A 15,083-nucleotide genomic window follows, 5' to 3' on the forward strand; every position below is an offset into this window, starting at 1 on the left:
CAGTATAAAGATGGAAGTTTTGAGGCAAAACGGCCAGAGTGTTCGGCTCGAGCAAGCCCGTGCCCTCCTACAAACACTTGGGATGATGTTGGATGTGTCATTTGGATGCTCAGTGGATCCCTCAACCTAAAAATCAGGCGATTTCCCAGAGAGAAGCTCAGAGACACAACGTCGGTGGTGTAAATCCTAAAGGCGTGAAGCCAAGGGATGCATCCTGCCCATCCCAAGAGACGTGACCCGCCGCAAAGCCAAACCCACTGACTACAAAACGAGAGGTGCTCCAGATGGTGGAGAAGTGTGAATTTGGGGGTGAATGCAAGAAAAAGGAGGTTTGGAGGGAAGCAACCAGCTCTGGACAACTGGGAGCAGTAGGATTTTGGGGGTTCCTACTGGGATGAATGGGAAAATATCCTCCATTTGGGTCATATTTCAACACCCCCAAGGTTGAAGATGGAGATGACCCCTAGATGAGCATTTCTCTACACGTACACACATGAAGGAAGACCAGAAACACAACCAAACCCAACAGCCGCTTGGGAAACACCCACCCAACCCCAAAACCCCATAAATCAACCCCCAAAAAAGAGCAGTCAACATGAAGAAGATGGGTCTCACCACCCCATGCAGATTATCAGCAGGGTTGTGTTTGCTGCATTGATAAGTCTTCTTGATATATCGTATTTTATTAGCTGCTACCAGAACCCCCCTGCACAGGCTGGGAAGCCACATACATAAATTATACATTGAATATTTATCTCCCGCCGCTGCGCAGACGTGAAGTATGTTTAGCAGCATTTACTCTAGCGCAGTAAAGTTTTATTTATAATTTCTCTCCCCCCCCCCGCCCATGCTGCCGGCGTGCTCAGCGCATCACCGTAAAGCCAACGGCTTACGACGCACGCCTCCATCTCCTAACGATGCCGGGGAGGGAGGGGGAAGGAGTGTATTTTACTACTACATCTTCACCCTACTGATATTGCCATTAAAATATAATGCTTTAGCGCAGCACTGAAGCACCCGGCTGCGGTTTATAGCTGCTAAAATTGGTGGCCGTGACCCGCGATGGGTTGTTGGGTTTGGTTTTTTGGAAGGGGAGGATGTTTGTCATCATTACGTGGCTCATCAGTCTTGTTCCTTTATCCCCGTTTCCAGGTTATTTAAGGATTTGGCCATCCTGAGTGCTTTTTTGGGGGGGAGATTTCAGAGTCCTAAATAATATCTTGTCCCAGGAGAGGAGGGAAACTGAGTCCAGCAGAGCCAAATTCCCCCCAAAAGCCGGTGGCATCACTGAGTCGGAGCAACGGCTTTGCTGGCACCTCCTGGCCTCTCTCCAGCTGCGCGAGCCGCTGCCGGTGCCAAAACGAAGCCCAAAACGCGCCGGGGTCAACCAAGACCTCAGATGTCTCGTTTTTTAAATGGCGACTGTGCTCTTCATTTGCATGTTTGCATATATGCAAATCGGGGCTGACTGCCTGCAGCCTGCCATATTTGTGCTGGTTGAAAACCCCCGCACCAGCTATTTAAGGCAGATTCCTCTAAACCAGTTGCACCCCAATATTATTCCCACCCCGTGAGTTAAAGCCGGCAGATTTTGGCAAAACGAGGTGCAACGGGTGGGAGATGCCACCCACCCCCGCGCACGCTGCGTTGCACCCGTTTTAAGTACGCATCCCTCCCCTCTCGCCCCAAATTTTCCCTTCCCCAATTAAGCAAACCTGGCTCCTGCGGGATTTCTCGCTCTCCTGCGGATTTCCTCCACGGCAGCTGGATTTTCCTTAAAACTTTCCACCCAAAACTGCTGACACCCCCCTCAACTCCGGCACAGTAATTCCCTCCTGCGTGCCACTTCTGCTGATAACTCCCAGGAGAGATTTGCTTCCTCCTTTTTCTAACAGCACCTCATTGCAGATCCTAATTAACCTCAAGACCTGCTAAAAAAAACCCAAAACCCAATTCTTTCTTATTTTACCCTGTTCTCACTTTACCAGCTCTCTCCCATCCTGCACTGTGGACCGCTCCTCCAAGTAATTGCACGTATTTCCACGGAGACTTGCAGCGGTGTCTTGCCTTGCCCCAGCAAATCCCGAGCTCACCGGACGAGGAATTTTCTTACAACCCCACTTTTGCAGAGCAGGAGCGATCGCCGGCCACCAAATTCAATGCAATGCCTCCGGGACGGTGCAGCATTCCCCCCAAAATCTTGCAACGGAGCACTGTGCCTCCCCGACATCTGGGCACTAATGCTTGGAACCGGGATGCTCGGATACTCTGCAACCTTAACAGCCTCCCCCAGGCTTGTGCACGCTAAAAATTCACACCCTTTCTGCTTTTTCAGTATTTTTAATCAAGTGGCATCACAGCGAGGGCGGTGGGATCTGCTAATCTTCAGCAAAACCCTCCCCGTGCAGATGTGGGGTTTAATCCAGAATTAAGCGTGGCAGGAGAAGGAGATACTGAATTGTAATCCTGCGCTGCAAAGGATTGGAAACGGGTTTTTTCTTCCCCCACCAGCAAATACCCAGACCCTCTTTTTCCAGCAACAGGCTCGGCTTTCCATCCTGACGCAGAAGAGACTCCCCATCGGATGCCCTTCTGGCATCTCTCCCCGTGTCGGCATCAGGAAGATGCAACATCTGGATGCTGCTCCCGAGCACGGGGGATTATGGAAAACCTCACCTGGGATCAAGGGTCTCGTCTCCAGCCGGTGCCGAAAGCGCTGCCAAGCAAAAACCATCCCAGAGATGCAATTCAGGAGGGAAAAAAAAAAAAAAAAAGCAAATTATTTGTATCCAGCCTGGTTTGTTAGAGCTCCGAACTGAAGCTGATGGATTAGATACAGATGTTGAAACCTGGGAATAAAAGGTGCCAAGCTCCCGGCAAAAACTGATCCGCTTCTTGGGCGAACTGAGGAGGGACGTGCCGGCAGCAGCCGATGGGGTGAGGATTACGACACCAGCAGTTAATTCTTGGAAACCACGGCTCGTGGCGTTAATCTAGGCCGGAGCATAATCCCAGCCAGGGCTAATTAGCAGAGCTGGAAGCAGCAGGGAGCTGCCTTTTGGAGCGAGTCCCACCCCGTGCCTCAGTTTCCCCAGTTGCAAGGGGGAAAGCGAGACCCTTTACAAACCCATCTGAGATCCAGCAAAAATCTCATCCCGGCGTAATAGCGAGGGGTTATTAGTTTTGAATTTTCCCATCCGAAACCCCATAATCCTCCCTAAACTTTCTCTTCTTCCAGCTTCAGCGGGATGTACTCAGGCTTGGGGTGGGCAAAAGAGGGAGAAATAACTAATTTCACCAAAAAACAGGTACGAGGATTTAATTTAGATGCTGCCATCAGGTTTCCCACCAAGTTAAGAATCCCGGCGAGGTGCCAGCGGGATTTTGCCATGCCAAGGTGGCCCAGGAGAAGTAGGTGACCGTGACCCAGATGATGAATTTGCTTATTTATTTCTCTATTTGCAGGAAATCCAATTATCCCATATTTCTGATTGGTGACAAATGAGGCAGCGATCGATTCTCCCCCTCCCTCCCCAGGTGTCTGCCGTGAGCGATCTCTGCCCGCACCATCGATTCCTGCGCCATGTAACTGGAAAGGGATTATTATTATTAACTTTTTTTTTTTTCTTCTCCATTTTCCTTCTGAATAACTTCTCTGAAGGCACAGCCTCAGGCAGAGGAAGGGGAAAAATAAAGCCCGGTGCCAGGCAGAAGCGCCAAGTGCTACAAAATCCACTTATTTTTGCAATTTAGAGAGTGATGTGCAGCTTTTTACCCCAAAAATGACCTCGGGGGAGCCTGGGGCAGCCAGATCGGCACCGTCATCACCTGAGTTGGGTGCTAAAGAGCAGGCAAAGCCGCTCTGCTCCTTTCCTCCACCGCTGCAAACCCCTCTGTGCTCACACGGGGAGCGCTCCGGGGGCAGCCGGTGGCTTCTACTGGTCGTATATGGGGGTAGGGGATGGAGGGAGGGATGGAGAGAGGGATGGAAAAATAGAGAGATGGAGGGATGGAGGGATGAAGGGATGGACAGAGGGACAGAGGGAGGGATGGAGGAAGGGATGGAGGGAAGAATGGAGGGATGGAGGGGCGGAGGGATGAAGGAAGGGATGGACAGAGGGATGGAGGGATGAAGGAAGGGATGGAGGGAAGAATAGAGGGAGCAACAGAGGGATGGGTGGACGGAGGGATGGAGGAATGAAGGGATGGGTGGAGGGACAGACCGACGGGTGGGTTGATGGGACAGATACCTGCACATCCTACATCACAGCAGACACAACCTACAGGGATTTCCAGCTCCGGGCTTCGGCACTGGCCCAGAGACGCCCCTTCGCTCACTGCTGGGCTCCGATTTGGCTGAGGCGGGGGGCAGCCGTATCCCACCCTCTCCCTCATCCCCTGGATGGGCTCACGGCCCTTTCCCTTGGCACCCTCCCCCAGACTCAACCTCCATCCGCTGCCTTTTCTCCCCCGTCTCTGCTGCCCCTCTTGCTGTACAAAGCAGGATTGCTAATTCGAAGCTACCCTCTTCTCCCCGATTTACGCTCTGTGATTAATAATCCCTTTGCTCTCTCGGTAACGCCGCGCCGCTAATAAGATTAAAACATATCTCCCTCTTACAGCACCGATTCATAACGCTGATTTACCGTTACTTCTCCGCGCTTACGGAGAGGATGCACATGGCTGTTACCTTAATCCCTATCCATCTCCGCACCGTTGAGAAATAACTGCTAATTAATACTTTTCTGTCTCCCAACTGCTTCCAGATATGCTTGGTTATCAATATTTCTCTGGTTTTTAGCCGCTGATTTTGAAGGCTGATATAGCAAACTCCCAGCCCTGCTTGCTACTTTAGCTCTGCAAAGGGGATGATGGCATTTTTGGGGTTATTTTCCCCCAAAACAGCGGTATCCCGGAGGTCCTCCCAGCCCGGGCTTCATCACCCTGAGAAGGAGCAAAGCTGAAAAATGGGGGGAGGTTTTTCTGAGCACCTTTTCCTGGGGATGAGCCCATCCCCACCCACGACTCAAATCCCTCCATGGGACGACATCTCCCCACGACTCCACTTTCCCACGTCCATCCCTATTCCCGCATCCACCAGCTACTTCCGCAGCACGACTCCACATCCCCAAGCCAGTTTGGATACGGAGCATCCTTAGATAAACCAAACAGCCACATTTTTCACCTCATTACATATTTTTCTTCTCTGCCAGGAGACCCTGGACCAGCCCTGCAGCCAACCCAAGTAGTCGGATGCTTTGGGAACAACAGCGACGGCAGCAAGAGCTTGGGAGGGAGGGGAAAAAAAAAAAAACAAACCAAAAAAAACCCAACAGAGCCGCTGATCTGATGAATGTGGCAGGGGAGGCCGATGCTCTGCTTTTAATAAAACATAACGAAGCGTAGGATCATAAAATATTTCCTTTAATTCAGTGCTCCCGCGAGGGTGGGTAATAGAGTCTGGGTAATGCGGTAGGCTTTCCTCGCAGCTCGCCGGGGGGGAGAGAGCACTGCTGGGGTTGTTAAACAGCCCATTTGCAAGCCTCTAAGTGCTCTCATTCCCATCCCCGTCCCATTTTTGGGGGGCAGAAAGACGGGGGGGGCTGCGTGTGCCCCCATAGAGCCAAAACGCATCCCTCCTGCTGCGCGTTTCAGGGAGTTCCGAGCACCCCGAGCCACGTTGTTTCGCCCCATCGAGACGGGCTTTCCAGGTGGAAAAAGGTTCAAAAAGCAAAATCAAGGAGGGACGTTCAACTCCCATCCTCATCCTCAGCGAGTACACGGGTGTCTGAGCAAGTGTGTGTTGCATATATATAAAAATATATACATACACCCATCTCCGAGGCGGTGTGGCATAAGTGATTAACATTCTCGTGTTAAAAATCTCTCTGCATCTGCTTTGTCCTACGCTCGGCACTAAATATAACCATTCAATATGCTCTCTCCCTTCACCAGAGAGATAACATTGTTTAAATAAGCCCTTTCAATTTTAAAGAGTCGGGTTGTTTTCTCGCGACGGGGAGCTTTTAGCAGATCAGGAGACGGAGGAGGGTGGTCCATGCAAACAAACCCAGAGGCACGAGCATCCCTAACATCCAAGTACCCAAATCCTGCCCCCTCCAAATCATTTCCCACCATGAAGTCGCCCAGATATATTTTCCTGCTCCAAAAAAAGAAAATTAAAGACACATTTCTAGGAGCAGAAGGGTTTAATTTGGAAACCGGGCTCGCCTGCGCTTCCTTGAGCATCGCTCCCGCTCCCACGCCGCTGCTATAATTACAGTGGCGTAAATTTGGTCTCCGTCAGGAGGAAACCCAACTATCTCCAGCCAGTTTGCATACATCAGCTGCTTGCAAAGAACTTCATTAGAGAAGCAAAGGAAAAAAAAAAAGTCATAATAACGCAACAAGACACAAATATAGCTTAAAAAGAGCCACCTCAGCCAACGCTTATGGAAAATATCCCATTATCAAGTTGCAAGGGCTCGAGTGGAGATGAAGAGCTGGAGGTTTTTCTCCATGAATGATGGTCTGTCTGGAAGCTGAACCAGCAGTGTTATCACCCAGCCTTGTTCCTGGTGGTGATACGTGTTTTATATCCTTTCTGGAGCAATATCTACCCATTATACGGTGCTTCTCCATCGGCAGATCTAGCCTGTTATTCATTCTCCATGGAGGAAACCCCACTCCCCAGCAGCTTGCTGTATATATTTTGGGGTGCCAGGCACGGTGGAGATGCCCAAGTCCTCCCACCATGCTCTGAGCCACCGCATCCTTCTGCAATGCGACTTGGCAGGTATATCTTTAGGAGAAAAGCAAGAGAACCGGCCAAATTCAACCACTGGCTCCTGGGATGCTCTCGGTGCTGCAAGCGGGGCACGGAGGTAGGATGGCAAAGCCTGTGCGTGTGATCCCCTTCTTCTACTAGCTTGTGCAGAAGCTAAATCAGCAGTGAACGAGGCTTTTCTAGGATTACAATGTGAGAAAGATGCTTGATGGAGCAGAAAAAGTATCTCAGATCGCGGTTCATCAAGGGACTACCTGAATTCAGGCTGGAAACCTTCCTAAGCGTGACTTAGAGCCAAGCTTTGAACCCTGCTCTCTAGAGGTGCAAAGCCGGGATGGAAACCTAAATCACTTGGCCATTAAAATCTCTTTTCAGATCATTTCCAACCAAACCAAGGATTTTTTTTTATTATTTTTTTTCCCCCAGAAGGAAAGACGCAGCCAACGGCTGACTTGTCATGAAGAAGGTGCTGATCTCCACAAGAGGGGTCACCAGGGTACAGGGAGCTCAGCTGACCCATGTCTGTACCACCTCAATATTGGGGTGATTCTGGTGCTTTTGGTGATGGCTGCTGAGCTGGAGATTTTTTCTCCCCCTCCTGGTGTTATGGCCCATCTCAGCCCCACTGCGAGGAGCCAGCAGCTCCCAAAACCATCACTCCAACTGCCAGCCAAAATTGCCCCTTTCATCATCTTCCTCTTTTCAAGCATTATCAGCACCAAGGGCAAAACACACCTTGGGCACCAGCCAGGGTGTCCTCCACAGCACAAGCACCATCCAAAGCAACGTTGCTACCAGCAAATCCAGGGTTAGCCATGAAACCCATCCCCCAAAAAAGCATTTCCACTGATGGCAATCCACCTAGAAGCCAACCCAAGTGCCACCCACCATGTCCCCCCTGCCACCCCGCATCCCACCCATCACTTTGCTCCCTTGGGGAGGACCAAACCCCCACCACAGAGCATCTCTGCATCCCTCCAGCCCATGCCCATCGCTGCGGACACCTTTGCAAACAAATAAATGAGTATAAATTCACGTGCAATGCAGGTACATCCCAACAGAGGGTTCTCCAGCTCCCCTTTTCCCTGTCCTAGCCAGATAGGATGCAGCATCAGGATTTATCTACAAGTACAGGGAGGCGGAGCGGGGCTGGAATAACTGCTGCTAATCCCCTTCGGCCTCCTCTCCGAAGTATATTGTTGAAGGCATTATATAAACGGGAAATTATACAGAGGTTTGGGCAGGAGATGAACTAAATCCCTGCCTCCCCTGCTTGGTTCTGCAATGCCTCTGAGACACTGGCTCTTCAAGCCAAGAAGGATTTTGCAGATGGAGATGCGCTCCCGGCACCAGAAGAGACGAAATGTGGGGTCTGGAGGCTGGGAAGGGCTCGGCAATGCCACATTTCCACCTCGGCAGCCCCTTTCCTTTGGGTGGCAATGTCCCTCCGCTGGGAAACGTGGTTTTTCCTGATGTTCCCCAAACCTCCTTGGAGGTCTCTGGCAAGCAGGTCTTTGCCATGGATTCAGCCCAGCGCTGGAAAACCCTCCTTCCCTGCTTCAAACCTCCCTCACCAGGGCTGTCAGGACCCAATTAATGATAGTTTTGCTTTTAGCTAATACAAGCGTTAATTGCCTTTCAGAGGACCGGCTCCAGCGCTGGCTTCTGCTGCAAAGGGATAGGAACGGCAGGTGATAACCCTGCAAGATCGTGGGGATGCAGCAAGGAGCGTCACCCCAAAAGGGCTCGAGGTCACCCCGTTAGACGAGCGCATCGGGAGGGCCCTGACACAGTGTTGGGGGATGAACCCCATTTCTCAGCCAGCTGAGAGTGAAAACAAGCAGGGCATGCACCTTCCCCAGCCGAAATGGTTTTGCAGACCCTAAAAACCTAATTTTATATCATAACTCCATAGAGGGAAGCACAGCGGTGGGTTATCGTCCCCGCACTTCGCTATAGGCCCTCCTGCCCTTGGCATTCACGGTGAATCCAGCCCCAAAAGCTTTGAAAACAAGCCCGTGATTGACGGTTTATTTTAGGAAGGAGACAGGAAAAGTGGGAAGGAGATAATGCTGGGGAGAGATAATGTGAGCGCCAGTCATTAGTTAAAAACAAGCCCATCAGTACTCCAAGTGCCTCGGCAGAAAGCAAACAAAAGGGCAAAGAGAGCAGCTTGGCAAGGGAACAAAACCAGCCACATCAGCTGCATCCTCCCTGCTCGGGATTTACCAGCCGGGAAGTTTGCAAGGGGAGAGCTGCACCTCCTGCCTCCAAAAAATAGGGATATTGGGGGGTCCTGCCCTTGATTTTCCTCTTTGCCGATGTCAGAGCAAAGAGACTGACTCGGTGTCACTGAAATCAAGGTTTTTCTCTTAGGGGGTAGGGGGAAAAAACCTCAAAGCACTGAGGAGATCCCATCACTGGCGGGTCCCAAGGGGGTGATGCTTCATCCTTCCCATACACAGTCCCAGGCAGGTCCTGGCCATCTCCATCCATGCCAGGGCGAGGTTTCGGCTCCATCCCCACCTCCCTGGAAGGCTTTTCCCTCGACAAACGCTGCAGGAGCCTCAGCAGGATCCTTGGCCCCACTTCAGCCTCATTCCCCAGCCGTTAGTGCATCTGGATTAAATAAAACCTGCTCTTAGCCCCACACCGTGGAGAGCTTTTCATCGGCAGATCTTAAAGCACTTGGCGAAAGGAGCAAGGCGAGAGCCGGTCAAGCGTTCCCAGTCAAAGATTTTTTTGACAGAAAAGACTATTTCTGCAATGACAACCCAAAAAAAAAAAAAAAAAAAAGCAAAAAAAAGCGCAGGTAGGGCCCTGAAATGTCTCCACGGGAAGGGAACGTGGTTAACGTCATGTCTGGATGCTCCATCAAAACCCGTCGATGCAGGAGCTGAGCCGCATTTCCACGTTGCTCAAGCCTGGATGCAGCGCCAGGGCAAACCTTGCCTGCAAGTGCTCGGAGGCACCAGAGAGGCCACCGGGCATATACGAGGGCTGTGATGTATATAGCATTTAGCATATAGTAGGTAGCAGATTGCATTTAGCACGTTGCATGTAGCACCTTGCATTTAGCAAATTGCATATAGCATGTAGCACCTTGCATTTAGCATGTACAATATAGCACCGTGCATTTAGCGTGCGCAATACAGCACCTTGCGTTTAGCAAATTGCACATAGCATGCAGCACGCTCCATTTGGCACACTGCATATAGCATTTGGCATGCAGCAAATTGCATATAGCATTTTGCACAGTACATATAGCAGGGGCTGCTTGGCTCAAGGCTCTTAGAAGCAAACCCACAACCTGTAACACAAGTCCTTATTTCAGGACAGAGGGGAGCAACATCCCCAACCCAAACCCTACAGCATCCCTCAGCTTTTTTTTTTTTTTTTTTTTTTGGGGGGGGGTGCTAATAATACCAAGGGATTACTTGTTGCAGCAAGGGAATTTGGGAGATAAATACCCCAAAACTGAGCTCTAACAAATGGAAGAGCTTTGGGAATGTTTAAGGACCAGCCACGATTTAATGCATGAGGATTTCCCCGGAGAAATGGAGCCCGGAGTATCTCTGCATCCTGAAGATGCTTATTAGCTTGGAGAGGTACAAGGCAAGGTGAAGATCCTTGTTAAAGCTTTTTTAAGAGCTCTGGGTTCAAACTGGCAGCTCTAAACCGCTACAAATCACAGCTGGTGGGAAAAGACAAAAATTGGGCTAATTGGGGAAGGGCAATTAGCACAGTTAGGAGGATTTTCGGAAGGGGCTTCGGCCGCCCACGTGGCCTGGATTTACCGGGAGAGCAAAGCACGGGCTTTGTGGAAATACAGAATTCATAGAAATAGTAGGAAAAGATTTAAAAAGAGGTGACCCTGAGCTGAATGTGAGATTTGCCGGGGAAAAGCATGAGTAGAAAAGGATGAACGGAGCGTGGGACGGCTTTCCAGGTCAGAGCTGTACATTCGCAGGTGAATTAGAGCAGGTTTCGCTCCCACGTGGCGCAGAGGATGCTCCTCCTTTCCCCTTGCCCCCCCCCCAGCACACAAACTCCCACCCAACATCTCTTTTCTTTAAATGAGGCGAGCAGGTGGCTCCCATCACCCCGGTAAAAAGCCGTACGCTGTTATTTTCCTGCCAAAAGGAGTAAAATAAGCTTTTCCAGGCTCGCAAGGAGGAGCCGCCCCGGGGGTTGCATGCAAGCTGGGAAAAACCCTGCGAGGAAAAGCCTGGGGGGGTCCCTGGGAAAGGAGAGAGAGGGGGGAGAAATTCAGCTTGCTGATAAAAATGATAACTGTAAAAGGAATTTTCCAAGCTGGGTTGGTTTTTTTTCTTTTTTTGGCTTGGAGAAGCAGCACGGGCACAGCCCTAAGGGCAGGTCCCTGCAAACCCCAGCCCCAGCAAACCTGCCCTTTTGGGGCAAAGCCCAGAAAACCCGTAAAGCAGCTTCAAAGAAAGAGCTCCGCTGGAATTTTCCCCTTTTTTCCCATCACAGGAGGTGCCGGGGGTGGTGGGGGGGGTGGAGTACAGAAGCTAAACCAAACCGCTCCGATAAGGACTATATAAATATCTCACCGAGATCAAAACTCGACATATTTAGCCCTCCCTTTCATGTTTGCAAAACACAGCTCTGATTTTACACGGCTGTAAAACAAACCCCGACGAAACATTTTACGGGAACGATATTTCAGGCGACAAGCTGAGCGCCGGCTAATCAGCCAGCCCCGATTTCGGCGATGCCAAGAAGCCATCGCCAAGCTTGCAGATGAGGCTTCCCGGTTTTCCAAAACCGGGGTGGGGACACACACGCACACACAACCCTGGGGCTACGGCTCCATCATTATCCGTGGTCCAGCCGCTCGCCTCCTCCGCGTGCCCTCATTTTTTCCATCTTGACGGCTCCTTAACCCACTTAGCCCTACCCTAGGCAGCTTTTTCTGGCCAAAGGGAGAGATTGAGCTTGTTCTAAGGAAAAAAACCAAAACCCTGTATTACAAGGGGTGATGCTCCCCAGAGGGACGTATAACGCATCGGGAAGGATCCAACCGACCTACCGCGCGGCGAGGAAGCAAGCGGATTCGTTCGGGTAAATAAAAGGGTTTTTCGTTACGAGGCGATGGATGGAAAACCCCAAAAGGCTCCCAACGAAGGCGCCGGATGCTTTGCAGGATGGGAAGCTGATGAATCCCCTCATGCTCTCCTCCGCGCCGGCAGCGGGACCTTGTTGCTCCTCCTGGATGCTGCAGCGATGGGGGTGGCTGCCCGCCGATATATATATCACCAATATATAAGATGATAATAAAAATAGGAGAAATTCCTCCCAAAAAATGGCTTAGGAGGGTACGGCAGACGCCGGGAGCAAATGTGCTTGTAGGGAAGAGCAGTGGGAGTTTGCGTGTTGGGCACGTGCCCCGCTGCATCTTCCCAGGGGACGCGGCCAGATCCTGCTCGATCCCTTGCAAGCGAAGCGCCGGGATGGGGAGGGGATGGACCTCGGCACGCACGTCCTCCCTCGCCGCCACAACGCCGGCAGCTCCAGCCAAGGATGCCGTCAGCCACGGAAAAGCCATCTGCCCGCCGAATTTCGGGAGCAGCGCTTGGCCTCCTGCTGCCCGGAGCGAAGGGAGGCATCAGGAGGGGTGGACCCACCCCAAACCCAGGCTTTTTTGCAGTGATTTTGAGCTGCTTGCTGAAAAAGTAGAGCGCGAACTGGCTTTTTTTGGGACAGCATTTCTCTGCTGAGGGCTAGGAAATACTTAACGCAGCTGATCCTCAGGATATGGGAAAGCAGCAAAGTCCCAGAGTAGTTTTAAGAGCCAAAACCCAGCTCGTGGGTGGCCAAACCCAAGCACTGCCCGTTGAACCTGGCCACGAGACCGTGCCGAACGCCAGGATCCTCCTTCCACATCACTTATAACCCACAACCACCCCCCCGGGGCCACCAGCTTCCTCTAGACCCACCACAAAACAACTTTTACCTCTTTTTTTTTCCCCCCAAAAACACACATTGCACACACAGATATACCCGTACCCGCTCGCCCGCTCTCACAGATCAGCAGCAGAAGAGCAATCGCCCAATTCACAATGATAAAAAAAAAGGAGAAAGGGAGGAAAAATGATCCGTGCATCGGTGACGGACAGCATGCTGCTGAGGAAAAACCAAGGGGATGCATTGTTCCTTGAAAATTGTCTATCCGTGACCTTAAAACCACGGTGGAGGCGGAAAGGAGATCCAGGTGGGAGGCAGGACTGGATTTGGCACAAGTTCCCTCCACCCCAAACCGCGCAGGTTTTATTATCGACCGCGTGTGCGGCAGCACGATGCCGGTGGGATGCTCGGGATGCACGGAGCAAAGCGGGGAGGGGGGAAAAGAGCAGCAGCCGCAGCCCGGCAGGACGTAAAACCCATCGGGGGGATGACAGAGGGATGCGGGAGATGCACAATGCCTTCCCAACCCTGGTTCAGCCAAATCCAAGCCGGGCTCCGGCTAACCTCAGTGATCCGCGGTCCCCGAGGGATGATTTTGGAGCTGCTCACGATGCCGGGGAAGAATCAGCTCTTTTGTGTCAACCTCTCCCCGCTCAACCCCGCAGAGCACGGCCGCTGCTCCCCCCTCCCCGCGCCCTGCAGCAGCTGACGGCGGCTTTCCGGAGAGAAAAAAGTACATTACAAATAAAAAAAAAAAAAAAAAAAAAAAAAAAAAAAGATATCAAGCAAGCTCTGCTCGTCCCTCCAGCGCCCAGCGCTCGGCAAAGCCTCCGGAGAGCAGCCGGGTCTTGCTGTGCTCGGTAGAGAACGGCTACCCGAGACCCCGCAGCGGGTGATTTGGGGGGATGCGGGCAGGGGGACATGGGGGGAAAAGGGGGAAAGAGGAGGGAAATTGCCTTCAAATGCACAAGAAATTTAATTGCATGGCTACCCCTCAGCCTCCGGGCTGTGAGGAGGGGAAAGTTTCCTGCCCCGTTGATTTTCACCTCCCGGGAGCCCCGCTTTTGGGGACGGGATAGGGGGGGCTCTTATTAAAAGCTCTGCGGAGCGAAGCAGGGAGTCAAGATGCTGCAAACCCCCGGGACGGCGGGGATTTGGGGGGCTGCTTCTCCCTGCTGGGTGGCCCCTCCCTCCCATCTGTAAGGTTTAGGGCACCCCCCCACATGCCCAAAGGGCAGGGTGGGCTGGGGTGCCCCTGGGTGCTGTAACCCCCCCAAAAAAGCTGTAGCTCATGGGGGTGCCCAGGGCACAGACACCCCCCCCCGACCCGCAGGACCCCCGTACGGAGCGAGTAGAGCCAGGGCTGGGACTCACAACCGGACCCCCGGTACGGAGCGGCAGGGAAGGGGGACACGGGTCCCCCCACAGTGATTCTGGCTCAGGGGCGAGGGACGAGCACCCCCCCCAACGTTCTCGCCCTGTCCCCCAGCACCGGTACCCCATCACCCGGCCCAAAGCAGCACCCTGTTATTGCTGCCCTATTAATTGCCCCCCCTATTAACAGTTACCCCATTAACAGGTCCCACGCCAGCACCCTGTCAATGGGTGCTCCGTTAGCAAGCGCCCTATTACCGGCTCCAAAGGGGGTGCCTGCCCCCCACCCTGCACCCTCCGGAACCCCCCCATCATCCCACGAGCATTGAGGGGGGGAAGGTGCGGAGCCCAGAGCCACGCTTACCGGGGTGCAGGTGAGCACCCCACTATTCCAGCGGCTATAGGGGGGGGTCCCCCTTGTCCCCAGGGCAGGGGTGGGGGGGGTGGGGGTGGGGGCTGACACTCACCCAGCGCCAGGTCGAGGAGGTCCCAGAGCAGCAAAGAGAGGGGCAGGGGGCTCATCGTCCGCATGATGCCGGCGGGGGGGGCAGCCCCATGGGGCTCACCGGCACCCCAGCCCCCTGCCCGGGGGGCAGGCGGGCATCACGGCGGGGGGGGGTGGGGGGGGCTCACCCCGGTTCCGTGTCCCCCCCAGCCCAGCCCGCACCCGCCGCTGATCCCGCCGCGCTGCCGCCCTTAAGCCGATTTATTGCAGCGGGAGCGGAGCGAGCTGGCGGCCGCCCGCCTCCCCCCCACCCCCCCGGCCCCCCCCCGTAACTGAGCCCGCCCCGGTCCGGCCCCCGGGAGGTGCGGGAGGGGGCGGGAGCGCTGTGTGGGGGTGCAGGAGGGAGTGCGCGGTATATGGGGGGGATGCAGGGGGAGTGCGGGGTGGAGAAGGGGATGTGGGGGGGGGTAAGGGGATGCGGGGGCGTCTATGGGGGTAAGGGGGGGGTAAGGGCATGCGGGGGGGGTATATGCAGGGGGGGGAAGGGGA

General features: G+C 53.2%; 1 protein-coding gene across 1 annotated transcript in view; it reads right to left on the minus strand.

Moving 5' to 3' along the window:
- Positions 1-14,836, minus strand: part of IGSF21 (immunoglobin superfamily member 21) — a 39,100-nt gene extending 24,264 nt beyond the window's left edge. Inside the window, exon 1 of the mRNA XM_075773026.1 lies at positions 14,557-14,836. Coding sequence (XP_075629141.1) covers positions 14,557-14,620 — 64 coding nt within the window. The 5' untranslated portion in view covers positions 14,621-14,836. The remainder of the gene's footprint in view (positions 1-14,556) is intronic.
- Between the last annotated feature and the right edge of the window lie 247 nt (positions 14,837-15,083).

Source organism: Balearica regulorum, chromosome 21, assembly GCF_011004875.1.
Source record: "Balearica regulorum gibbericeps isolate bBalReg1 chromosome 21, bBalReg1.pri, whole genome shotgun sequence".
Classification (NCBI taxonomy): Eukaryota; Metazoa; Chordata; class Aves; order Gruiformes; family Gruidae; genus Balearica; species Balearica regulorum.